The following is a 26,353-nucleotide window of genomic DNA, read 5'->3' as shown; positions in this document are numbered from 1 at the left end:
CTACACTAAGACTGAAAGACAGAATAAGAATAAAACCAAAATGCAACTGTGAAAGTAATAAAAATAATTTGATGGTTTTTACACTGGAAATATTTTCCTTATAAATAAGGCACATTATCTTTCCCACCTGCTATTACATGGATAGGAGCAATATCATTTTCTGGAATACCATAGTATTAAGAGTACCTGCTTCTTGTACCAGGCTTTCATCAGTTAGCTCTCTGTTTGGAAATTAAGTCACAAGATGAAGTCAAGAGTTGCAAATTCAGGACTGTATGATAGATAAAGTCCCCAGCATCCAGGATCCTGGGTATACTACTGAACCTTTGTATCAAATAACTCTCATTCGCTAACTTTATTTGAATTTTTGTCCTTGGCACTGAATTATCAATAAGAATAATTGCTTTAAGTATTGACGACTTATTCTCCTCTTCTGGGGAGGAAGTTTTACTGGGCTTTCAAGTTTTTGCCTTTCTTCACTAAAAGCCTTGAACCTTATTCTAGGTTTTATGTATTCTTGATCTTGATGATCTCTCATATCCAAATTCACTTGGCCACCATGAACCAGTTGCTGAAGCTCCAGGGGAGTCTCCTTTGAAATCTTCTGCCAGCAATAATGCCACTCCAAAGGATTTCTAACGTAAGTTGCTGTATTTCAGCCACACATGCATACTACTCTTAACAGACTCCAGAAACTGAGCATTTGTTGGGTCACTGTTAAAGTTTCAATTCTCCATCATCAAAACTGAAACTGTTGCTCCACAGTTGAAGCAAAATCTGAACATCTTGCAGCTGATTTTCGCCATAGATGAATCCAGACGGTTCACAAAAGGAACAACCCATTCTGTACCCTCCACATATAAATGACTTAATTTGTCATCACTACAACTCGTGGTTTCATTCAGAGGGACAGCTTCAGGTTCCCTTGCCTCTTTGAAATGTTCATTCATGATTTTTCCAGTTGAAGGTCAAATTATACATAATCCACTGTACACACGTTCACTTAAACAGAACCTGAAAATGGAGTATCGTGGCAGTCAGCTCTTAACCAAAGCAGAAAAACCTTTGAGGGCATGTTCATGCATTTTTAAAGATGGTCATTTTAGGCCTGTCAGATTTAGAAGATTCACATTTCACTTCATATCATTCTGCCAAGGCCAGTTTATTTCTTGATATGTCATCACTTTGGCTGTTTTCAGGTTTCTTTGCAAGGTCTTCACATTCTTACTAAATTCAGCAAATTCTGCATGCTCGGGGGCCTCTGCCCTGAAGACCTGTGCTCCTACCCTGCATGCTAGGTGCTGCTCTCACCATCTTCTTCCAGCTCCCAGGCCTCTTATCCTTTAATATTTCTTTCTTCCTCCTTCTCTCTGTTTCTTTCTGTGTGTGTGTGTATGGGTGCGTGTGTGCACCTCGTACTCTAGTTCAGATTTATTAAATCCCTTTGCTCACCATTGCTTTTTACCTCTCATTCCTTCATCTGGGATTCATTTTTCTTAGTGCTGACCTATCCTCTTTTATTACTTATTTCAGAGTAAGTCTGTAGGTGATACTCTTTTCGGAGTATCCCTCAACTGAAACTCTTTCTTATTTTCACAATTCAATGATGGTTGTGCTATACTGTACACAGTCTAGAGTTCAAAGATATTTTTCTCTGAACTTTAAAAGGTGTTTGCCCTTTTCTTCTTGTACCTTGTTTTTCAATGAGACTTTCTGTCAGAATGAGTCTCATACCTTTCCCCTCCCCACTCTGTTGGAGGTTCTCAGGATTTCCTCCTCACCTGGGATCTGCAGTTGCATCATAATAGGTCTGCATGTTAGTTTTAAAAAAGGATTCCAGTTAGCATTTGGCGGGCCCTTTCCATTGGAAGATTCGTGGTTTTCTTCAACTCTGGCATATTTTCTTCTTTTATTTATTTGAAGCTGCCTCTGTATGGATAAAATGGAAGTTCTTGTGGCCAGGATTCTCACCTGCCCCTGGCTGACTAACTAGCTCACTGCACACCTGTGAGCAATACATGGCTGTTGACTCTATATAAAGAGCTCCGCCCAGTGCTCTGGGCGCAACATGGTGGCAGGGCTGCAGGAGAGCAGAGGCTGGAGTGGTGGCAGCGCCAAGGACAGAGACCTAGAGGATGGCTGTGTGGGACGACTGTGCAGACAGAGGGGCCCAGAGGCAGAGACTGGCTTGCTGCATACAGACTCTCTGAGTGAACAGGATTCTAGTGACTGACCTGCCACCTGGAAATAAAGTTGGGTATAACCCTTTCACCCCAAGAACATTTTGCTGTCAATTTCTTTGGTCACATTGAATCCATAGTGAACTTGCCCCGGGCTGAGACCCATTGGCAAGACACTCTCATATTTTATTTTTTACTTCAGAACTTTTATTAGCTGATATTGAAAGTTTTTTACTGGTCCTCTGCCTATCTTAGCTTTTTCTTTTAATGACTACTTCCCATATTTTGTCTTGTAATATGTGATAGGAAAACATATTTGCCCAATCCTCCAGGCCACACATGTACCCTTTAGCTGTGTGTTCTATTGAGGGGTTTTTGTTGTTTCATAATCTGTTCAATTTTTCCACGGATTTTGTTTTTTAATGAATGTGATATCCTTTTGCATCCAAGAATGTTATAATTATTCTGAAGTCCTGTTCTTGTTCTTTGAGCTATTTCACTCTTCTAGAGTTTGGATTTGACAGCTCTTACAAGATGTTGTCTTTCTCCTAATGTTTGGTAATTATTGGCTGGAAGCTGATCTTTTATCTGAGATTCCTTGTTAGACTGCTTGTTCTCTCCATTTGTGTACTCCTTAGCAAAAAGGGGAAGAAATAATGCCGTGGTGTATATCATAACCTACTGCAGTAACTGTATAGTTGGGTGGGGGATATCAAGAAGAAAAGCTAAGAATATGGCTTCTGAGAAATGCCTGGCCTTAACACTTGGGTTATCTAAAATAAAGACCTGATTTATGGTCTGTAGAGCAAACATGGTACGTATGTCTGCTTTATGATGGAATAGTTTTACAAAGTTACCTTGTGCCTAGGTAATGACAAAGAAATACCCTGTACCATCAGTTTCCACATGTACTAATCTGTAGAATGTAACTATTGACATCCTGATTTATAGCCTTTGTTAGAAAGTGTATGTACCCTTATAAGAAATTTCCCTTCTCCAGAGCACTTGTTTCCTATGGAAGGGCTATGTTTCCTGGGCAGCTGACCAAAACCTGGGCTCAAATAAAACTCTAGTAACTTTTTTGGGAGTTTTAGTCTAGGATTTTCTTTTCATCAACAGTGGTGTTATCGGGCAGCTGCATCTGGGGTGGTCTGTCCCTGTGCACTGTTTTGAGATGTTAGCCCAGATGGGGAAGGGTTCTTAACACTGAGAAAGAATTCTCGACCAGGTGTAAGGAGTGTAGGTAAGGAGGGAAACCAATAAAGTGAGAGTAGCAGCAAAGGGCAGCAGCTGTGCAGGCGGTAGAGCACAAGGAAGAACAGAGGGAGGAAAGGAAGCTCACTGAACTCCTCAGCATAGAGCAGATCCCTTGCATCCACGGTCATCTGACATCCAGTGCCACTTGAATCTGTATGGCATAGGAACTAAGCCCCTACCACCCCAGGATTTGGGGGAGCTGCAGAGCACTGGATGGAGTGAGATTATGTTCTGAGAACTTCCCAAAAGCAAAGAAAGGAGATTTTTGAGAAGGCCAATAAAGAGCGTGATGGTACAGCTGCAGCCTTGCCCAGGTCACCCAGGTGACGGGAACTCGCAAGCTCAAATCAGAGATCTCAATAGCCCTTCCCTACTTGTCTGAAGTAGAATAGAGTGGAGACTAGTGCTTAAGTCTAGAAAATTGAATGAAATAGTGAAGTAACAAAGATGCTTACCAATGGAAGAGTGCAGAGATAAAACGCAGTAAGTTGAGCAGTGAGAAGTCTTTATTTAAGACATAATACACCCTCAAAGAAAGGGGGAGTGCAGACAGCCTCAGAAAGGAGGCATATTATATTGCCAATGGATTTCAGCCCCAGACAAGTTTACTATGGATTCAATGAGATCAAAGAAATGACAGTGGAATGTTCTTGGGGTGAATGGGTTTATACCCAACTTTATTTCCACGGTGGCAGATCAGCCACTAGAATCCCGTCCACTCAGAGTGAGTCTGTGTGCAGCAAGCAGGTCTCTTCCTCTGGGCCTCTCTGTCCCCGCAGCTGTCTGTCTCTATCCTTGGCGCTCCTGCCTCTGGTCTCCCGCAGACTTGCAGCTGTGCCACCATGTCACCCAGAGCACTGGGTAGGGCTTTTTATATACAGTCAATAACAATGTTTTACCCACACATGTGTAGTGAGCTAGCTGACCAGGGCCAGGTGAGAATCCTGGCCATAGGAACCTTTACTTTATCCACACATGCTTGAGAGCTTAGGATTCTTCTAAGGCTTTCAAGAATGGGGCAAAGGTGTGTGTGTGTGTGTGTATGTATGAGTGACATGTAGGCTTGACATGTGGTATCAGGATATATGTATCTCCAGTGAGAGACATGATGTCACCAACCATAGTCAATCCTCTAGATATTCTGTAAGATAAATTTAACACAAGGAATTTCTTGATCCTGTTCTTCTCCAAGACAGTGGTTGCTTTCAAGCAGTGGGACATACCATTTAGGACAACCTGCTCTGCCTTAAGATAGGGTAGGTCATTGGCTGATTACCATAAAATATGTCAGGGGAATCTTACCTCCTAACTTCCTGGTTTTTAAAACGGAATCTTAGCCTTAAGGTGGAGACCTATTCCTACTATACTATTTATATCTCAGCATTTTTCATCACAGGCAGGAAATATTAATCATGATGCTTGTCCCATGTCCCTGCCCTACCTCCGTGTAGTATTTTGGCAGCTTATCTTCTGCAAGTGGGTGCTTCCCTTCCTCCTAGGTGTCACCAGCCACTGGGAACACTGTCCTTTCTTTCCATCTAATGATCTCATATCCACCATTCCCTCCTGGAGGCAGATACTCCTGCAGGTATTCCTTGGCCTCAGGAGACAAGAAGAGGTTGTGTTTGGAGTGGTCGACATGCTTGGTGCGCCTGCTGTGGCACCCTGAACAATCAGTGCCCTGCTGGCAACTCCTGAGCCCAGGAGCTGTGCACATTTTGGGCTGTGGTTTTCTTCTCTGACCAGTTCCCACCTGTCATCTTCCTTTCAGGGATTCCTCATGGTTTCTGCTCTGCCAATGTTTCTCCTTTTTGTCCACAGTGATTACAAAGTTGTTTACTTATTTATATATATTTTCTCTGTTATTTCTAACAGAGGCTGCAGCATGCCTTCAGTGAGCAGCCTTGGATTGCAACTATCTCCCATAACACTGTCTCTCCCATAACATCCAACATGTTTGTGATACGTGAAATAATGATTCCCTTCACCAAAGATGTCTTCATCCTAATTCCCAGAACCTGTGTAAATGTTGTATTACATAGCAAGGGAGAATTAAGACTGAAGATGGAATTAAAGTTGTTAATCAACTGAGTTTAAAATATGGAGATTATTTTAGAATAGCTGGGTGGGTACAATATAAACACAAGGGTCTTTAAATGTGAAGGAGGGAGGCAGAAAAGTGAATGTCAGAGTGATTGATGTAAGGAAAACTCAACTGTCCTTTGCTATTGTGAGGATAGAAGGTGGGCAGCCTCTCAAAGCTAGAAAAGACAGGGGAACAGATTGTCCCATGGAGCCTCTGGAGAGGAATGCAATCCTGCTGACACCTTAAATTTAGCCTAGTGAGATCCATTTTGGACTTATGACCTTCCGATAATATAATAAATGTGTGTTGTTTAAAGCAACTAAGTTCAGTGTAACTTTTTACGGCATCAATAGGAAGCGAACACAATGCTGAAATGTGATTGTTGGGATCTGTCCTATCACACTGCCAGCTTCTTGAGAACAAGAGCCACACTGTTGTCTCCCTTATTTACTGGAATCCAGCACAGAATCTGGTATACAGTCAGGGTTCAGTAAATATTTGCTGAACGAATGAAAGAGTGAAAGGCTGCTCTAACTTTGAGGTTTTACAGAGGCTCTGACATTCCAAAGCAGCCTTTCCTCTTCCCCAGCCCTGGGGACCCTAAGCACTTCGGTCGCACTTCTCTTGCTTCCTTCCTCCCCACCCCCCAACCCCACCATGTTTCACATTGCAGGTCTATTTGCTATGCCATTTGCAACTTCCTCCCTTGCTGTGGACCATTCCCCCTCTTCCCAGTCCTGCGTGCAGGGAGAACTGAAATGGAAGCCCCGTGTCATGTACACAGCTGACTTTGCCAACTGCCCTTGTGGGTTATGCCTGAAACGGTGATTCGTTATTCCTCTCCTCTCTTCGCTATAGCCCCATATTCTACTCATTTCCTATCGGGGCTTCTGCTCTTTTCCAACCAGCCTGAAACGGGGTTTGTAGTCTTCATCTCATCTTTTCCTCTTTGTGTTCTGCACCAAGCACATCTTTCTTATAGCCCGTCTTAACCCCTTCTCAGATGATTCCCTGGGTTGCCGAGATAGGCAATGAAAAGAAAGGCGCCTTCCCATGACCTCAGGTTTACTATAAAGCCGCTCAGGGAATTCCTCAGTTAATATCGTGCAGAAAACTGCCAAGTGCTTTCAGGCTGGGAGACCACAGCTGCTGCTGGGTCACTGGAATATTGTTATTTTGTTGCTTCCTTTTCGGTCAGCCATTCTCCGGTCTTGGCTTCTCTTATTTCGCATTGAGCTTGGCTACTGCTTCTCTGGCTTTCCCTCCATGTGCCTCAAGTTCAGTCTGTCCTGGAACCAGGCTCTGGTGGGCTTGCTCGGTCATGGTCTAACACAGAGGCCTCATGTCAGGCCTTCTCCAGTGCTGCTGATTTGTCCCATATGTTTGATCCTGGTGACTGGGCCAGTTCCTGGGCTAGTCATTTGTGGCTAGGTCTGTAGCAGATACAATGTGTGGTAACTTATGTAGAAAGAACTGCCTCTGACCACTCAATCCCAGGTTGTGGGCACCAGGTACAGGGAGTCCTATCTAGTAGAAACTCTTTTACCAAAACTCTATTTTTACAGGTAGTAGTCACACCTCCTCATTCTCTTCCATTTGTCCTTTCCCACTCCATGAAAATAGTAATTGAAACAAGCAGATCATCCAGTTTCACCCTCTGCACCCACAACCCAATTTCAAGTGTGAAATTTTCATTTTGGAGGCATCCCTGGGTCTCGGCCACCCAATCTGCTGTAGGAGGCTGTAGCACCACAGCAGAGGGGTCCAGATCCAGGACAATGGCTCCTGTCCTAAGATGAACTATTATTTTTGTTCCTCTATGGGCAATAATCCAGGGGCTCGCATGCTCCAAGGTATCAGAAACAAGCAGGATACTGAGTCTGTATTCTCTGGTAGCTGATTTTCTCATTTTTAAATGAAGATACACTTTCTTCCCTTTTTTCCATTCCTGCTGCCAAAGCTAGTAACTAGTTCACCTTTCCTTACTCCTTTCATCACAAGCATTTTGGAGAGGCTACCCAGGGAGCATAGGGGTGTCAGGGAAGCTCCCAGTGGCAGCTGCTTTTAACTTACACTTCCGCTCACACAGTGATGTGGGGGTGGAGCCTGAGGGAGACGAAGCGTGCCTCTCCAGTACCAGATCCAGCACTGTGCCGGGAGGTCCTGGTCAAGTGCTTGGAAAGGCCAGCTGAGCATTTCTGATTTCAGGCAGAATGTTACTCTTGGAGAATAAAACTCAGAAAAGTGTTTATAAGTTAAGAGCATGATATCATAGCATTTCTTTAAGAAACACAATTTCATTCATGGTAATATGAGATGATGCAATAGCAGGCATATATGTTATATACTTTCTAAAGACAGATCTTTTTTGAAATGGCATTGCATGCCTTTTTAATAAAGATAATAATTCTTTAAGCAGTGAATTTGACCTTCAATCTTTATGGTGTCCTTAGACTTAAATTAAAAAATAAGTTTAGCTCTTTAATCTTTCTAGAACTTAATGAGTATGGTGTGAGGGAAGGAACTTAGCTTTTTCCAGATAGACAGCTCAAGGTCCCAAAAACTACTGAACAACTCATTATTTATATCATTAAATTTTATGTATAGCAAAAAGAAATTCCCATGTAGTCATGGTAATTTCTGTACTGTTTCATTAATCTATCAATACAGGCATACCTCAGAGACATTGTGGATTTGGCTCCTGACTACTGCAATAAAGCAAATACTGCAAAAAAAATTAAGTCAAATGAATTTTTTGGTCTCCAGTGAGTATAAAAGTCATGTTCACACTATGTTGTAGTCTATTAAGTATGCAATAGCATTGTCTAAAAAAATAATGCACGTAGATTAATTAAAAACTTTTATGGTTAAAAAGTGCTAACCATCATCTGTGCTTTCAGCAAGTCTCAATCCCTGATCACAGATCACCCTAACAAATGTAATAACAATGAAAAAGTCTGAAATATTGTGAGAATTACCAAAATGTGACACAAAGACACAAAATGTGCAAATTGCTGTTGGAAAAATGGTGCTGGAAGACTTGCTCAATGCATGGTTGCCCCAAACCTTCAAATTGTAAAAAAATTCCACAGTTATCTGTGAAATGCATAAAACAAAGCATGCCTGTGTTCGTCTATCTCTGTGTCAGTATCATGCTGGTTTGGTTACTGTGACTTGATAGAACATTTTGCTATCTTGTAGGGCAAGGCCCCTTTTAGTGCCTCGTGTTCTTTTCCTCCGACTGTCTTGTCTGTGTTCATGTGTTTAGTCTTCCAGAGGCATTTGAGAATCAACTTAAGTTCCAAAACCTTCCCATTGGGATTCTGATGGGAATTGCATTAAATTGACATAATATTGAATCTTCAGGAGCATGATGTCTTTTCATTTACTCAGGTAATTTTTAATGTCCTTAACAGTTCTCTGGTTTTCTTCATATAGATCTGGCATATTTCTCAAGATGTATTAGATATATTATCTTTTTTTTTTCTGTTATAGTGAATGGGATAATTTTTTTCCTTTTCACACTTTTATTTTTAAGAAGGTTTTTATCTTAGTCAAGGTTCTAATGGCAGCAATTTATGGAAACACTCTTAGGCGAAAAAAGGGGCGGAGGGATTCTTTGGAAGTTTGCCAAATCCTGCAGGCTAAGGGCAGAAAGGGGAGTGGGCCTCACAAGGGGGCTGGAAACAAGAACTGCTTAGTCTTCTGTTGCTTCTCTCAGTGCATGTTTTTTCTCTCTCTCTGTAGTCCAGCTTTCTTTGCTGCTCTCTTTGTCCCGCTTTCCATCTCTGGGAAGCTGGGGCATGTAGAACAAATCTGGCTACAGGTGCTTCCCATATGAATGGAGCAATTCTCAGAAACGCTCTGTGGGCTGGGGAGACACCCCTGAAACAGATTTCAAGGACTGCAAAATCTGGACCTTTAAATGAATCTCTTTTTGGGTTACACTTAACAGTAACAGTATGGAGAATCTCTCTCTTCAGTCCCGGATGACTGATAAACAGGGATGGATAATCATCACTGTTTTGCATTTAATAAAAATATATTGAGCCCCTACTCTTTATTTACATTGTATATTGCTTCACTGTTCACGTGCTTGCACTACTTCACTGCTTTTGACTTTTATAACATAGTATGCCATGAGCGCAAAATTGTATGGTTTAGGGGTACAGATTGCCATTACAAATATTTCGTCTTTAGAAAATAAAAGAGCCTTCAAATTTTGAAACTTGGGATAAAGATGACTGTGGCCCTACTCCTACTGTCAACTGGCTTAGGATTCACTTTTTCACGTGTAGAAAAGGTATTGCACTAAAGAAAAAAAAAAAAACCAGCCCTCCCTGAAAATCAAATTCTGTTAAAAAGACATTTTTTTCTTTACTTAGTTTAGTTCAGTAGTTGACATTTTTTGACCAGAAGCCAGGTGAAAGCCAGGTGAAATGAGAACCAAGAAACTTTGGCATTCTTGGTGCAATCGGTTATTAATTGAATGACCTTCACAAGTAACCTAGCCTCTGTAAACTCGTTTTCTCATTTTCAAATGCGGAATAATAACAACTTTTAGATTCAGGTGTTATGAGACGAAACAGTAAAAACAAAGGGCTGGGTATTAGTGGAGCGTTACCAATCGCAGTAAGAGTCTGAAATTAATTGCTCAGGGAAAAAGCAAAAATGAGTTTGGAGTAAGATTTTTAAAAATCGTCACAGGGACTCCAGGGATGACACCTCCGCCAGCCTCAGCTCTTTCAATAGATACCGAGAAACTCCTTTCTTAGGCTGGAAAACGGGTGTTTGCTATGGACGACGTCTTTCCCTCAGTTAAGAGAAAATCCCCTTTCTCCAATCTTTGCTTCCCTGCCAATTATGCAAACGAGTCAGGTTTTCCTCAAATGCCTTGGAGGGGCCGCGGCGAGCCGAGCGGGCGTTCTAAGAAGTGCCCGGCCCACAGAGGGGAGGGGTGCTGCGAGCCCAGCTCCGCAGCTGAGGTCTAGGCCCTGGCAGCCCGTACCGCGGAGGGACCGCCCCAACGCGAAACATGCCGGCACCGCCCCGATCCGACACGTAAGCACGACTTAGGGCGTGGTTACTGGCAGCGGAGGCGTGCTTTCCGGTGGTCACCCCTGTTCACCTTACTTCCGGGGTAGGACTTCCTGTCCTCCTTTGAAAGGCGCCGTGCTTCAGAGGTGGTGGGAAGACAGCACAATAGGGTTAGTTCGGCTGATCAGCCTTATGCTCCTCGAAAGGGCACCCGGAAGAACGCTTTTCCTCACTCTTTTTTTTTTTGTCTTTTCTTCCAGCGAGGGCTCGGTTTACGCGGACGTCCTGGGCTTTTTATACTACCACCCACCTGAGGGTCTTCCGCTTCCTCTTTCCCCAGGCTCCGTCCCCAGCGTCCTGTAGCCATGACGACCGCGCGGCGCGATTCTGTGGTTTGGAAGCTCGCAGGACTGCTGCGGGAGTCTGGTGAGTGGACTGGGGCTCGGGTGGAGATGCTCCCCACTTTACAGAGACACGCCCCCTTAGCAGTGACAGAGTTACAGCTGTTTCAGGTCGTAAGGGTGCTGTTCAAGGTCGGAAGGTTTCGGTGTCAAGGAATTCATTTCTTTTCGCCTCCTGGGTTTGATTTAGTGCCATTGCCTTCAGTGTCCTTCGTCTTTGACAGTCTCAACAACCCTTAGCTATTCTTCGAGGCCAGATTCCAGTGTCACTTCCTCTTTTGCGTTCTCTGGTACTCTAAGGGGGAAGTGATTTTTACTTGGTTCTGAGTCGCTGAGACCAGGTCCCGGTCATAATCACTATTGGGTGGCAAAGAACTTAGTGTAGTTAAAAGCATGAAAAGACTCACCTGGGTTGGAATTCCAACTCTGTCTCAAATTTGGCCAAGTTATTTAAACTTTCTGAGCCTCAGTTTTCCTCACTAGCAAAATGGAATAATGTTTGTATTTAAATTAAAATACAATTGTTGTGGGGATTAACTTTAATTCATGTAAAGCATTTAGTACAGTGTTTGCATATACAGTAAGTGCTCAAAATTGATAGCTGTCATTACTATAATTTCTTCCCTCAATGCCTGGTCTCAGTGGAGCCAACGGTAGTTGTTCACTATGTGGTTGGCATTGGTTGTGGTAGAACAAGCCTTGACCTTGAGATCAGGCAGAAGTAGCAACTTTCTACCACCTATATGCTCTCAGTTAAATATCCTCAACCTCTCTGAGCCCCAATTCCCTTATCTGTACAAAACAGCTAACAGTGCTTCTCTTTAGATTCTGATAAAGTTTAAAAGAGGTAACAAAGTTGTCTGCCACATATTACCCAATTAATATTAGCTGCCTTCCATCACTCTGCACTTCCACTGATGGTATCTGTAGAATCTCTCTTTATAGCAGTTTTTACTTTCTGGCTTGTTTTATTAACTGTGCACATATCTCCTCTTCTAGACTTGGAGGCTCTTACAGGGTGCTAAGAGTCCTTGAGCCATGTCTGTGTCTATTATCATTGTTTAGTACATAGAAAATCTTTCATGTAAGGTTGCAGAATTTGTTTTATTATTTATTCAGCAAAAATCTGACTTGGCTTCAGGGGTTGGCGTGATGGGACGTATGTGTTTATGACTATAAAGACAGAGAGGTCTTTATGGATGGCACTGTTTGGTGTCTTGATTGTAGTGCTGGTTACAGGAATCTGCATGTATGACAGAATAGCATAGAACTGGACATGCATATAACAATCACAATTTTCTGGTTTTGCTATTGTACCATATAGAATGTAACCATTGTGGGAAACTGGGTGTAGAATATAGGATACCTCTCTGTGCTATTTCTGAAACATCCTTTGACTTTGTCCTTGTTTAAAAAAACTTAATGAAATTTCTTTATGCCTATCTTGTAGCTGTACCTTTTTAGGTACAGTGATTAATACCAAGGTGACCACAAGATGCCCTCAAGGATGACAGTTTCATTGCAGAGAGCAGTTTTAATATAGAGAACAATAACAGTGCTGTAATAAGTGGTCATTCTTTCTACTACATGCATTTGAGTGTTGTTTGAAGGCTTCTGTAAGTGTGCATATTACATTTACAGTCAGAAAAAGATAGATATAACACCTAATCAATGTTAATGTAAAATGAATAATGAGATTGTAAAAGTTAAGCAGTTGCATATTGGGAAATATTCTTGGAGGAGGTAGGTGTTGCACTGGACAGAATGGAAGGGGATGTATTAGAAGAAGCAGATGGTGAAAAAAAAATTGGAAAAGTCAGCTGGAGTCATGTAGTGATGAACTCTCATCTATCAGCTTAAAGAGTTAGGACTCTTTTTCAAGATAGAGGGATGCCGTTGAAGATTTCTGAGCAGGGAGAAGATGGAAAGTTCCATCCTTCAGTGGAGAATGTACAGTGTGGATTGGAGTGCATGTGCCTGAGGTCACAAAGTCTTAGAATAAAGGGGAAGACCCTTTCATTACGTACTCCTTCCTGTCTGCCCCTCTCCCTGCAGGTGACGTTGTCCTGTCTGGCTGTAGCACACTGAGCCTGCTGACTGCCACGCTGCAGCAGCTGAACCATGTATTTGAGCTGCACCTGGGACCATGGGGCCCTGGCCAGACAGGCTTTGTGGCTTTGCCCTCTCACCCTGCTGACTCCCCTGTCATCCTCCAGCTTCAGTTCCTCTTCGATGTTCTGCAGAAAACACTTTCCCTCAAGGTTCTGGATTGGGAATGGAGCAGGATGTACAAAGAGCCCAAGAGAATAGTGGAAGCAAAGGCTGGGGTTGTGGGCATGGGTGCCAGAAGTCTGCAGGGCCTAGATCCAGAAGCTGTGAGAGCCTCGGGTAGCTGTGCTAAGGAAGAGATGCCAAGGAAGGGGAGATGTGCCGGCTCTCAATGACCTATGTTTTTTCTTTTAGCTGGTCCATGTCCCTTGTCCCGGCCTCCCAGGGCCCATCAAGATTTTTCCTTTCAAGTCCCTTCGGCAGCTGGAGGTATGGGGTGCGCACTGAAGGATGTTGGTTCACAAAACCTAGCTTGAGGCAGATATTTAAGGATGGGGACAGAGGGATGGCTTCTTTTCATTGGAGGGGCAGGCCGTTGGTCTACAGTGAATGTGGCATCTACTCTTGTCCATTGAGCTTGGTTCAGGGAAGTTAAATGAACCAAGGTTGGCTTTGTTACTGTTTTCCTTCTCCTCATGAGGGGAGGTGGGCTTAGGCCTCTGTCTTCTGTGAAGTTCTGTCTTCCTCCCTCCCTCTTCCACTGGCTATAGCTCCAGGGTGTTCCTGTCCACTGCCTCCATGGCCTGTGTGGCATCTACTCCCAGCTGGAGACCCTGATTTGCAGCAGGAGCATCCAGGCCTTAGAGGTAAGGAGGATGCAGCATAAGCCCAGATGCCTTGTCCTGAGGAACACAGAGAACCGAGCTCTGACATTCCCTCCTCTCTGTAACCTTCCCTGCCTCCCTCCAGACAGTGTCCTTATACTCCCTAATGTGCTCCCGCTCCCTCGTGGCTGGCCGTATAGTCATGGTCACACCTGCCATACTGTTTTAAATATTCCCATATCTGCTTCCACCCTCTGCCCAGAGTGAACTCCTTGAGGATAGGGCCCTGGGCTTTCTTTAAGTCTGCATCTCCAGACCCAGCTTTGTATATGAAAAAATGAACGAGGAGCTGGGTAATAGAGTGCGGCCTTGGTGTGGGGATTGGCTGAGAGACATGGAGCGCCTTCTCTCAGGAGCTGCTCTCAGCCTGTGGTGGCGATCAGTGCTCCGCCCTGCCTTGGCTGGCTCTGCTTTCTGCTGACTTCAGCTACAACTCACTGACCGCCTTAGACAGCTCCCTGGTGAGTTCCGCAGATGAGACGGGGTTTGGGAAGGACAGGGACTGGCCCTTCAGGAGGAGAGCCAGCTGGGTACCTGGGGGTGTCCAGTTCTCTGCTGCTTCTTCCCATCCCCCCAGCATCTTTTGTCAGCTCTGCGCTTCTTGAACCTGAGCCACAATCAAGTCCAGGATTGCAAGGGCTTCCTGATGGTGAGTACGAGCTGCCTGGCTGGGTCTGGGATCAGTAGGTCCTCTCTCTCATCAGTCTGCTCTGACCCTGTCTTCTGAATCTGGCTTTTGCTCCCCTTGTTCTTGCCCCCTGCCAGGTGGGGCCACATCCTGGGCGGTAGTACTGTTTGGGGGCTCAGGCTCTAGCATAAGACAAACCGGTGTTACTTTTATAGTATTAAAATGATTGTGAAGAGAATCTGATGTCACTTTAGCCCAGTGCCTAGCTCAGAAAAGGGAAGCTTTTGATGATGGTGATGAACCCTTCTCCCATGTCTGCCTGTCACAGATACACAGCCAGACATTCATTAGAGTGGTGAGCACAGATTTTGATTAGTAATAAACTATTGTAATATCTGATCAGTACTAAAACTATTTTTATCAGTAATGAACTTTTCAGCATGAAATGAACTCAACTTCAATTTGTGCAGAGGTAACTAGGCCTTTTAAAGGGGGAGTGAGGGAGTGGGAAGGCAGAATGGCTGGGGCTTGAGCAGATTCTCTCCTTGACCAAACTCTGGTTAGTTTCTCTGAAGTCAAGGAAGTGGAACTTTACAAAAAACAGGAAGAGGGCATTGATCTTCCTGAAACCCTCTGGGTTTGCTAATTGGCAAGGATAGGCTCCTGCCTCCTGTGGAGCCTGGGAAATGGGCCCTCTCTTCAGGTGTTGGATGAAATAAACCAAATTTTTCTGGCATCCTTGAGTATTTTTAGGCAGGAATGTAAGGTGGCTGGAATTGTCATCCTAGGGCTCTGGCCTTGATTAGAAACTGCTAGTGCTTGTCGTACAATCAGGTGGGTAGAGCTGTGGTAGGAATCATTTTTGCTGACGGTATGCAGTCTTTATATGCCAAGGTTGAGGCCTGGTCGAGAAGAGGGTTCAGAGGAGCCTGGCTAGAGTTTGGTCCAGGAGAGAATCTTTGTCACCACCCCCTCTCAGGATTTGTCTGAGCTCTGCCATCTGGACATGTCCTATAACCACCTGCATGTGGTGCCAAGAATGGGACCCTCGGGGGCTGTTCTGGGGACCCTGATACTTCGAAGCAATGAGCTCCGGAACCTGCATGGTGAGTGGGGGCGGTGGTGGGGCAAACGTGGAGGGGAATGGGGGCAGTGTGAGATTCAGGGTGGCCCTGACCCATGTGTCTCCAGAGCCTCCTGTGGGCTCTGAGATGCCCAGGCTGGTCCTTCCGCTGGTCCCTCCCCACCGCCCCTCCACCCGCCTGCTCACGCACTGCCCTTCCCTTTCTCTGGCCTTGCCCTAGGCCTGGGGCAGCTGCGGAACCTGCGGCACCTGGATGTGGCATACAACCTGCTGGAAGGACACAGGGAGCTGTCACCACTGCGGTTGCTGACTGAGCTCCGCAAGGTGCGACCTGGGCACTTCAAGGACCTGAGCCAGCTTCGTGCCCCCTCCTCCCAGGCTGATGTGGCCAGTGCCCTTCCTCACACAGGGGGGCCTGAGGCCGACCTCAGTCTCCTCTTCCTGCTCCTCAGCTCTACCTGGAGGGGAACCCCCTGTGGTTCCACCCTGCACACCGAGTGACCGTCGCCCAGTACTTGTCACCCCGGGCCAGGGATTCTTCTGCCGGTGTGAGTGCTTTTCCTGGGCCCACGCTGCTCCGCCTTTCCTGCCCTGCCCTGCCACCACCCTATAACCTATTGCCTGTCCCCACTCTGTCCTTAGGTGAGGGGTCAAGGCGCTGGTCTCCCTTGCGCCTTGCAGTACCACCCGTGAGCCTAGGGGTCCCAACAGGGCTGCTTATCATGCAGTACCACCCGTGAGCCTAGGGGTCCCAACAGGGCTGGAAGGGTCCCTACCCCCAGTTTGGACTCCCCCTCCCCTGGGCACGTGCTCCCCACCAACACTGCCCCCTCTTTATCTTTGCTCAGTTCCTTCTTGATGGGAAGATCCTGTCACTGACTGACTTTCAGGTTAGTGTGGAGGAAGTGAAGGATTGATAAGGGAGGACAGGAGGGGAGGGCCCTAGCTGAGGGACATGAGGGGTTTCCAGGGTAGGGGTCTTCCTGTCAGTTGGAGAGTAGGGCCCCCTTGGCTAGCTTGGGCAGGGAGGAGGTGCGCCTCTACCTCTGACCTCTTTCCCTTTGTGTTGTCACATGCCAGACCTCTACATCCTCAGGGCTTAGCTCCACGGCCTCACCTCTGCCCTGGCTGGTTGGAAGTACCGTAGAAACCTCAGGTGGCCCCGACTTGAGTGACAGCCCCTCTTCGGGGGGCATTGTGGCCCAGCCCCCACTTTGTAAGGTTAAGGTAAACAGTGTCCTAGGCTGCGTTGTGCCTGGGGTTGGGTCCTTTTATGGGGGCTGTGGGTTGTCAATGGGCTGGGAATAGTCAGGCCTATCCTTGCCTATGGGCGAGGTGTTTTGGGGAGGTGGGATGGGCAGCCACGGATGCTGGGTGGGAAGCCTTGACTTTCTTAGAATGCTGTCTGTCTCCCTGACCTCAGAGCCGAGTCCGTGTGAGGCGGGCAAGTATCTCGGAACCCAGTGATACGGACGCAGAGCCCCGGACTCCGGACCCCTCGCCGGCTGGTAAGTCAGCACAACCCTCCAGTCCCTTTGCCCCAGTCCAGTGCTCTCCAGCCTTCCAGTTAGGAGGAATTTTATTTTTGGTGGTGTGGAGCATTGTAGAGGACCTCTTAGTCTTTACCCTTTCCTTTTAGTCTGAGGAAAGGAGAAGAGACCTCTCATTGACAGCATTTTCCAAAGTGGTTTTCAAGGAAATTAATTCTGTGGGATGTCAAAAGGTCACAGAATGGAAGGATGCCACGGCCAAATTCATATGGGAAACACTAGGTTAAACAAAGTTAATCAGGTGTCCTTCCTTCAGGACCCACGAGGACCTCACATACACTGCTGTGTATTGGGACTCTCGCAAAGCAGCACGCGCCGTGCAGGGCTGAATCACACGGGACTGGTGTTCCACGGAACACACTTCAGACGTACTGCTGAGAGAGCCTTTGGCCTCTCTGACTGAACGCCCTTTCACTTCATCCTGAGGGGCACTCGCAGAGGGGGCTGGGGTCATCGGGCTGGGGGTGGGGCATGGGCTTGCTAAGCTGTGTGCCCCTCCACCTGCCCAGGACAGTTTGTACAGCAGCACCGGGAACTTGAACTCATGAACAGCTTCCGGGAACGGTTTGGTTGTGACTGGCTGCAGTACAGGAGTCACCTGGAGACCTCTGGGATCCCTGCTCTGGCTCCCTCCAAGGCCCCTGCTCTCAACACACTGCCCCCAGATGCCCTGAGTCCAGAGGCCACACCTGACCCTCTGCCTGCAGAGAAGGAGGCCCTGCCGGAAATGGCAGAGGAGGTCAGGGTGCCGCTGGAGCCACAGGAGGAAGAGGAGATGGAGGAGCAGGGAAAAGAGGAGGAAGAGCAGGAGCAGAATGAAGTGGAAGGTGTGTGCGCAGTGGCTGAGGGGCAGCTGGGCCGGTGGCGGTGGCATGTCTGGGAGCATTAGGAAAACCCAGCTTGGGGTGGCTGACCCCTTTTGGATGGAGGGCTGCCCCACGGTCAGGCAGTGTCTCGGGTACCTTTCCCTGCTGACAGGGTCCCTCCATTGGTCTCTCCTCAGTGGAGCTCTGCCGCCCCATATTGGTGTGTCCACTGGACGGGCCAGAGGGCATGCAGGGCAGGGAGCGCTTTCTTCGGGTCACTTCCAGCCGCCTCTTTGAGGTGGAACTCCAAGCAGCTCGAACCCTGGCACGGTTCGAGCTCCAGAGTCTGCAGGCAGCTGAGGTAGAGCCTGAGACCCAGACCCAAAGACAACCAGTGGCCGAGGTGAGTGGGGGGACTGGGGCTCTGGGCAAAGGCATGGGCTCAGGAGTAGGGCTTCTGGGCTAGAGCGTGGATGTCAGCAAAAGCATTTCAGTGGAGTCCAAAACTTTTGGTTTCCTCCACTCCGCGAAACCCTAATCTCTGTGACCCACCCCGACTCTCTTTTACCTGGTCCCCCTCTTCCTTGGCAGGGCTCAGATCAGCTCCCCAGAGCCCCGGTCCTTGTTCTGCGCTTTTCGTACATTTGCCCTGACCGGCAGCTGCGTCGCTATGCAGTGCTGGAGCCTGACGCCCATGCAGCTGTCCAGGTGATGGGGCCCAGAGCAGGGGCCCAGGGGGCAGGAGAGATGGGGAGGCTGGGGCCCTGTGGCTCATGGCTGCGGCCGCCATCCCTGTTTCAGGAGCTGCTTGCTGTTTTGACCCCAGCAGCCGCCACAGCCCAGCGTCAGCTTGGGGAAGCGAGGGACCTGCCGGGGGGCAGGCTCCAGTGTCTACGTTGTGGCTATGAGTTGAAGCCAGAGGAGCCCAGGTTGGGACTGGACAGTGAGGAAGGCTGGAAGCCTCTGTTCCGAAAGACAGGTGCAAGCCCTGCCCTTGACTTCCCTGCCCACACTGAGTGGAAGATGGCTTTGAGGGAGGGAGTATGGAGGCAGAGCCCCACGGAAGAAAGGAGTGGGGACCCACTTCTCTGCCTGGCAGAAAAATAAAATCATCTGCCTGTTAAATTTACAAAAAAAATAAAAGAAGAAACAGTTATATCCTTTTTATTTTTAAAGGTCAGGAAATAAAATCTCTGGAACTGTATTTAAACATACTCTTTTTAAAAACCTAGAAGGTTTTTACCCTTTTTTTGGCTAATGTGTCAGCCCAACGAGCCCTCACCGCAGTGTGGGGCTGTAGGCTGCCCTCTGAGTGTGTTTCACTGTTGAGTGAGATGCTCAGGGAACTGGCACGGGGCGTCCTTCCTTGACTGACCTTGTAAGCTACTTGATATCGGGTAGTGCCTCGTGGCATTTCTTCACACTCTTTTCTTTAACACTAGAGATTTTTCCATTGTGGACTAGTTAAAAAGCACTATTTTTGAAGACATGGCAAGAAGAAGAAATTTTTTCTTTGTTTGGCATTATGCTTTTATTATTTTTTAAATTGATATATAGTTTATATACAATATTATATTGGTTTCAGATGAACAACTTAGTGTTTCATCAGAGAAAGAAGTATTCTTGATAACATCTGTGTTGAAATGCATGACTTCTGTTAGCCATTTTTCCCTTCTTGGCTGTAGCTGGAGTAGGGGTTTATTTAGAAAATGGCCCTCTGTCTGTTCTCCACCCTGAACTTCATGGTGGCTGCAGGCCCCAGAGGCCCAGTGGCACAATGTGTGCAGTGGAAATAGCCCTGCTCTCTCCTAGACCCATCTGTGCTCCATGGGGTCCATGGCCCCTATGGTCCCTATGGTGGGGACATTGTTACTGAACATTCCCCTGTGCTATATTCTCCTTTATTTGAGCTTCAATCACCTCATCTCAAGAGGAGAATAGACTTGCTCTGTGGTTCTGTTAGATTTCAATGTAACCAGAAGGCACCAGGCACAGTGCCTGATACAAAAGTCCTCCGTAAATGGTAGTTGCCGCCGCTAGCCCCCCTTCCTCCCGCCCTGTTGTACAGTTTTGGGCTGAGAGTCTCAGTTATTAGATCTTTGCTTTCCTCATTTGCCAAAAGGGATAGGGAGAGTTTTGATACTACTGTCAGAGGATCGATCTAGCACATGCCCAGGACATTGCAGCTGCTCAAAGGATGTTTCTTCTCTCATTGCTGATTTACATTCTGAATTTCTTACTTGATTCTTCTCACTCACCCTGACAGCCCTGTGGGGTAGATGCTAGCATCATCCCTGTTTTAGAGACAAGAAAACAGGCATGGAGAGTTGAGGTGATCTGTCATAGTTGCTTAGATTACAGCCTTTAAGTGTCGGAGGCTGGGATTGGACCCAAACCTGGCACCCTGCCTTCCCAGTCTGTTGATGTGGGGCCTTCAGACATTGCTGGTAGAGATTGGTTTACATGAAGAGCCCAGAGCTATAGGAGGGGATCAGAGGGCCCAGTTGGGTTTAGCTTTCTGAGCAGGCGTGAAATCGGGGGAGGGGATGTATTTCAAGGAGGTGGTGGCCGTGGGTTTGGGTCTGCTCTTCCCTCAGTGGGCTGGGACAGATTGGTCAGCAGCCGGGCCTGCCAAGGGAGTTGGTGGGTTGAGAGCACTGGGTAGTGTGTGAAGTTGAGATGGGGGCGCAGGTGAGCCTGAGAGCAGCTGGTGAGCATTATGATCATGGTGGTGGGTTGTGGCACTGTGTGTGGAGTTCACTAGGAGTGGCCATCTGTCCCTCCAGAATATCCTGCTGTTTGTCCGAACTGTGGTAGTGATCACATGGTTCTTCTGGATGTGAGAGCCCCGACCAGCGAGCAGAGACAGGGAGAGCAGTTTCCAGCCCCCTTGCAGTCCCCCAGCACTGACCCTGACCCTCCCGGTGACAGCGACCACAGCAACGGGGCCAGTAATGCCCTGTCTCAGGCGCCCGTGTCCCGTGACTGCCAAGGTGGGAGCCTTAGTCCCCGTGAGTATCGGTGAAACAAGGCAGGGGTGGTGTTGGGTGCAGGAAGGGGCTCTGGTGGGTGGCGAGGTGGGGCTGTGGCAGCAGGGTGAACTGACACCCTCCACCCCCAGCCCCTGAGTGCCGTGGCCTCCGCTCTGTGGACCACCGACTCCGGCTCTTTCTGGACGTTGAGGTGTTCACTGATTCCCAGGAGGAGTTCCAGTTCTGCATCAAGGTCTGTGCCAGCCTGGCCCAGCCCCGTGTCCCTCCCTGACCAGGGTGCCGGTTGTTTCCTCCTCAGCCATCTGTGTCAGAGCAGTCGTTCCGGAACCTCCAAGTCTGGCTTCCAGGTTGAACTCCATCAGCTGCTTGCACTGTGGCTGTGGACACGTTCCTTGGTATTTGAGTCTCAGTCATTGCCCCAATACAATGGGGACAGCAATACCTACCTCACAGTACGGCAGCATCAGTGAGAGCTGAGGTTTAGAAGCACCTCAGTAATGGGACCTTCTGTAACTATTATAAAAACATGATGTTAGTGGGCCCTCTTTGTTAGGCACCTAGCGTTTGCAGACTGTAAGGATCTAGAGTAAATCAGTCTTGCCCTCCACCTTGTATTGTGGTGTGAGGAACAATGATCATGTGGTGTGAAGGTGCAAGAGTCAGGCCGAGGCCCTGGGGGGGCATCTGGTGCAGCCTCAGTGGGCCAGGGAAGCTTCCCTTTCCTGAGAAGGTAATGGCCAGGCAAAGTTACTGGGGAGTGAGGACAAGGATGTCCCAGGAAAGGAAGCGGCAAATGCACGGGGGCCTGGGGGAGGAGCTGGTGGGGAGGGCTGCCTGTGATTGGGGCGGCCAGAGTGTGGGGCTTGGTGGGGGCAGGTGCTCCCAGAGGAGTCTGAAGAGCTGGGAAAGGACCAGGTCAGGAGCAACAAGGGTGTGCCAAAGTGTTTGAACTTGACCCCAAGGGCTGCAGGAGCCACTGAGGGATTGGAAGCAGGGGAGTGGTGGCTGGTTTTATGTCTTGGCGCACCCAGTGTAGCAGAGTGTGGAGGGGCTTGGAGGGACAGGATGAGAGGCAGGGGAACCTGCTAAGAGCCTGCCATGTGTCTGAGAGCAGGTGGGGGGTGGTGGGAAGGAGAGCATGGTGGGTGGAGAGGCTGGGATGGGTGAGCAGTGGGGAGGGTCACCAAAGGTGCTGTCATAGGCCATCAGCTCTGAGGGAGCAACCTTCCTAGCTTTCTCTTCCTGTTTCTCACCAACTTCCTCTTCCCCTTAGGTGCCGCTGGTGGTGTCAGGCCTCCCTGGGGAATTTCTGTGTCTTGTGGTTGTGTCTGACCACAGGCTTTACATGTTCAAGGTGACAGGGGAGACCAGGTGAGTCAGCAGGGTGGTGGCCAGGGATGAGTCAGGGCCCCGTGTGGGTCTCACTTTTTCCCCCATTCGGCCCCTCACTCTCCACAGTGGGCCTCCAGCTAGCTGGCTGCAGCCAATGCTGGCCGTTCCCCTGCATGATCTGAGTGGCATCGAGCTGGGCCTAGCAGGGCAGAGCCTGCGGCTGGAGTGGGCAGCCAGGGCAGGCAGCTGTGTCCTGCTGCCCCGAAATGCCAGGCTTTGCCGGGCCTTCCTAGAGGAGCTCACTGGTGAGAGAGGGAAGGGCGAGGGAAGGGAGGGTGGGGTGGAGGCCAAGGGGTCATACTTCCCCATGTCTGGTGTCCACAGTGGAGACAGATAAGTAATGGGACTCATCCTTTGTAGAAGTTTCTGAAATCTAGAAACATGGAGCATGGAGAGTATTGAGGGGTGGAGAGGTTGGGGTAGAAGAGGTGGAGGCTCTGAGGGTTCCCTGTCCCTGGCTGGCTCTTTCCAGATGTCTTGCAGTCTCTGCCCCCAACCCGAAGGAGCAGTGTCAGCACCACGGAGGAGGAGGTGACCCCAAAGCACTGGCTCTGGTGAGTCAATAGGAGGCCAGGGCTGGGATCGGTGCCTGGATGGCCCCTCTCGGAGCACAGGCCCTCTCTCCACAAGCCCCAGGCATGGTTGGGCCCTGAGTGCCTGGGCCTGCCACCTGTCCCCATGCCCGTACTTCCCAACGCAAGTCTGCTCCTTCCTCCCTGCTCTCCCCACCTCCATGTACTGCCCGTTCCTCCCCCCAGGCCGTTGCTGGAAAGAGACTTTTCCTCAGAGCCTCCCTGGTTCTTCTACCTCCGAGTGTTCCTGGTGGAAGGTGAGGCCTCCTCCCCATCTTGTCTCGGCCCTCCAGGGCCTCTACGTGCCCTTGTAGCAGTTCTCGGTGCCTGGAATCTGGCTTCCTCCCAGTGTCTGGCACACCTGAACGGCAGCCTCGGTGTCCTGGCGTCTCTGCGTGGGGCCGGGAGGTGCCCTGGGTCCTCAGTCGCTCCGAGGACTTTGCTCTCAGATGCAGGCTGCCTGTGAAGTGGAGCGGACTGGGCTTGCTCCGCCTCATCCTGTCAGAGGCAGCCAGTGAATCCACTTTCTGTGTGGAGTGGTGGGGGTGGCAGGTTCCCTTTGTCTTGGGCCTCAGGGATTTTGGAGAATAGAGATGGCTGGAGTCTGGAAAAGGGAGGGCCTTGGCCTGGGCCCTTCAGCGTGGCCCCTCAGAGTGTGGTTGGCTCCTCTTGAGCCATGGGATGGGCTCCTCCGTGGCCTTCCACTCTGGGCCTCGCCGTCTCTTTCCTTCCAGGCCCCGCAGTGTGTCCTGTGTCCCTGCTGCTGACTCTGTCCACCCTGTACCTGTTAGAGGAAGACTCCGCAGGGCCCCAGGCAGAGCCCCTTCTTGCAGCAGCATCTGGTGCAGCCTCTGAGAAGGCTCTGCCCTCGGGGCCGGGTGCCTCCGTGAGCGTCAGGGGGCAGCAGCCCCTCAGCAGCCTGAGCTCAGTGCTGCTCTACCGCCAGGCCCCGGAGGACCTGAAGCTGATCTTCTACGACGAGGTGCGTGTGAGAGTGTGAGTGTGAGTGTGAGTGTGAGTGTGTGTGAGAGAGAGAGAGATGGGAGCCGAGGTGGGCAGTGTGGGAAGTGGAGCTAGGAGGGCTGCAGTTGGGGGGGTGTGAACTTGCAACGGGCAGTCATGGTGGAGGGAATACAGAGTAGGGTACAGGGAACTGGGGGGCTCACCGGGTTTGGACGAGCAGCAGGTGGGGAGGGAGATGGCTGCCAGCAGTGGGAGCCCCCGCAGGTTAGGAGCCCTGCCTTGTGTTAGTGGGAAGGCCTTTGGTGAGGCGCCCGGCAGCAAGGAGTGTTGTTTGATGGGCCCTGTGTGCCAACCATTTGCACTTCACAACCTGCATGTGAGGAGGTGCCGTTATCCTAGATGAGGACACTGAGGCTTGGGGAACATGAACTGGATTTGCCCAGGTCACACATGGTAGAGCCGGGAATTGGACTCCAGCTGATTCCTTGGGATTGACTCCAGAACTTATATTCTGCAAACCAGGAAGGATAAAGAACCAAAGTAGGAAACATGGAAGCCCTTAGGATCTTCAGTTAGTGCTGACTGGGTTCTGTTTAAAAAGCTCAAAGTCAGTATCTCTGGGGAGTGACAGAGACTTGGGAAAGGAGCGGCCATGCGCCAGGGAGGGGTGGCGGGTCCTCTCCAGCACCTTCCCTCCCTCCCTCTGTGTGGCCCTCTGTGAGTGTCCCCTCACTACTGCTTGCATTGCCAGGTGTCCCGGCTGGAGAGTTTTTGGGCACTCCGTGTCGTGTGTCAGGAGCAGCTGACGGCCCTGCTGGCCTCCATCCGGGAGCCCTGGGAGGAGTTGTTTTCCATTGGACTCCGGACTGTGACCCACGAGGCTCTAGACCTTGACCGGTGAGGCCTCCCATGAGCCACGGCTGCAGATGGTCTCTCAAACTCTGACCGAGGACTTCTCCAGCCTTCGGGCGCTGGCCTGGGAGGCCCCACAGGACTCATGGCTCAAGGGAAGGCTGAGAGAAGTGGTCTGGCCTCTGGATGATCTGGCCCGAGGGGCAGGCCAAGGGGTCAGTAGGAAGGTTTCTTCTGTACTTTTTCTCAGGTATCAATAAAGTGGTTGCCATTCCAGATGTAATGGGTATACTTAGAAGTGTCACTCACGAGGCCTGCCATTCCTCTGCCTCTTCTAACAGAAAGTGCCCTGCCCATAGCTCTTCCTCCACCGGCAGCCCAGGCAGCCTTACAGGTACTGAGATCCTGTCTCCATCCCTGCTCTGCCCAGCGATGGGACCAAGTAAGACTCCTGAACTGTGGATACCAGGCCTCAGCCAGCCGCGCTTGTCATGTGGCCTGGCATGGAAACTACTGCCTAACAAATAACTGGGCCAGTTCAGTTTTACTTGCTGGAATTACAGTCGGGAACTAATGGGTTCTCTGGCCTTTGGCAGTTGGGAGCTGAATGTGAGAGGGTGTCCGGGCAGTGGATGTGTGCAGGCAGCCTTTGGAGGGAGAGATTGGCAGCTGCTGGCCTCTGCTCTCGCCTTTTTCTCTCAGCACTGCCTCCCTTAGCCTGGTGGCCTGGTTGGGTTGATTGGGCTCCTGTACCTCCATGGCCATGGTGTTTGGTTCAGGAATGCCCGTGTGACTGGGTTTGACGTACCAAGGCCCAGTTCTGGCCTTTGGCTGGAGAACCAAGAAAGAGGTGGGTTTCCACCAGGAGTGTTGCTGAGAGGATAGGCCTGGGGCTGCTTGCCATGAAAGGAGAGCTTTCCTGAAAGTGGAGCCAAGAGAGAGGAAGACAAGGATGAGAAGGAGCGGGCAGGGCTGGTATGGGGGTGTCTCTGCAGTCCCTGGGTCCAGCTGTGCCGGGAGGCAGATACTCCTGCAGTGTTAGGTTATGTGAGCTGCAGGAGACCCCTCCTTTTTTCTTCTCTCTCCCTCTTTGTCTTGAATGTGTGGTGAGATGTTAGGCGAGGTATTAACTAATACCTGGGTGGTTTTTTTTCACCCCTCTCAGTTGAACTGGAGAGAGCAAAGATTCCACATCTTTAGGTTTGAAGTGAAAGGGCTAAGCGGTAAGAGATTTAAAAGGGACTATAAATAGATAAAGAACTCTATAGTGGGGAGAGGGGAGAATTTTTAGAGAAAAGCTAGAAGCAGTATAGGGACAATTCCTCTTGACATCGGGGAACTCTCAAGGTGGGGGTCCCTGTGCCGTGCTCCCTGGCTGGAACGAGAACAGTGACCTGTCTGATGCTCCTCATGCGACCAGGGCAGATGGAGATGACAGTTTGGAAGGACCTGACACCGGAGGGCTGGTGACGGTTGCCCATTCTCTTGACTGAAGAAAGGCAGGGGTCCAGAGGATCATGTGGCCCCCAGTGGGGTACGGAAATCTGCTGAGAGTGTGCTGGGATCATGGCAGGAGGGCCAGCGGGAGGATGGGCTAGGCCCGACTCCCAAATGGGGGT

The 26,353-nt window shown here is 49.2% G+C and overlaps 1 protein-coding gene and 1 pseudogene across 3 annotated transcripts; one reads left to right on the top strand and one right to left on the bottom strand.

Annotated features, from left to right (window-relative positions):
- Positions 1-546: 546 nt before the first annotated feature.
- Positions 547-10,927, bottom strand: LOC108392695 (UBX domain-containing protein 2B-like; annotated as a pseudogene).
- Positions 10,633-25,012, top strand: STK11IP (serine/threonine kinase 11 interacting protein). Of its 3 annotated transcripts, none has more exons than XM_017660030.3 (25): positions 10,633-10,730; positions 10,901-10,986; positions 13,017-13,222; positions 13,425-13,499; positions 13,781-13,876; positions 14,248-14,355; positions 14,472-14,543; positions 15,502-15,628; positions 15,827-15,930; positions 16,059-16,154; positions 16,455-16,496; positions 16,687-16,833; positions 17,030-17,114; positions 17,666-17,983; positions 18,160-18,365; positions 18,554-18,670; positions 18,764-18,941; positions 20,749-20,973; positions 21,084-21,187; positions 22,229-22,326; positions 22,414-22,592; positions 22,820-22,901; positions 23,106-23,176; positions 23,654-23,901; positions 24,634-25,012. In XM_017660030.3, exons 2-25 carry the CDS (start codon positions 10,926-10,928, stop codon positions 24,781-24,783), a joined length of 3,195 nt encoding a protein of 1,064 aa, XP_017515519.3. In that variant the 5' UTR covers positions 10,633-10,730; positions 10,901-10,925; the 3' UTR covers positions 24,784-25,012. The 3 variants fall into 3 exon arrangements, with proteins under 3 accessions (XP_017515519.3, XP_017515678.3, XP_017515599.3); XM_017660189.3 differs by having other exon boundaries at positions 10,647-10,730; positions 20,749-20,955; XM_017660110.3 differs by having other exon boundaries at positions 10,671-10,730; positions 10,821-10,986.
- The last annotated feature ends 1,341 nt before the right edge of the window (positions 25,013-26,353 follow it).

The sequence above is a fragment of the Manis javanica genome, chromosome 12 (genome assembly GCF_040802235.1).
Source record: "Manis javanica isolate MJ-LG chromosome 12, MJ_LKY, whole genome shotgun sequence".
NCBI lineage: Eukaryota > Metazoa > Chordata > Mammalia > Pholidota > Manidae > Manis > Manis javanica.
This window is presented reverse-complemented; position numbering and strand designations above follow the sequence as displayed.

Bases quoted from the DNA above. Each gene is read 5' to 3' on its own strand.
- STK11IP (XM_017660030.3), top strand. From the start codon at position 10,926: ATGACGACCGCGCGGCGCGATTCTGTGGTTTGGAAGCTCGCAGGACTG. The intron at 15,931-16,058 runs GTGCGACCTGGG...CCTGCTCCTCAG, and splicing joins TGCTGACTGAGCTCCGCAAG to CTCTACCTGGAGGGGAACCC. The intron at 23,177-23,653 runs GTGAGGCCTCCT...CTTTCCTTCCAG, and splicing joins CCGAGTGTTCCTGGTGGAAG to GCCCCGCAGTGTGTCCTGTG.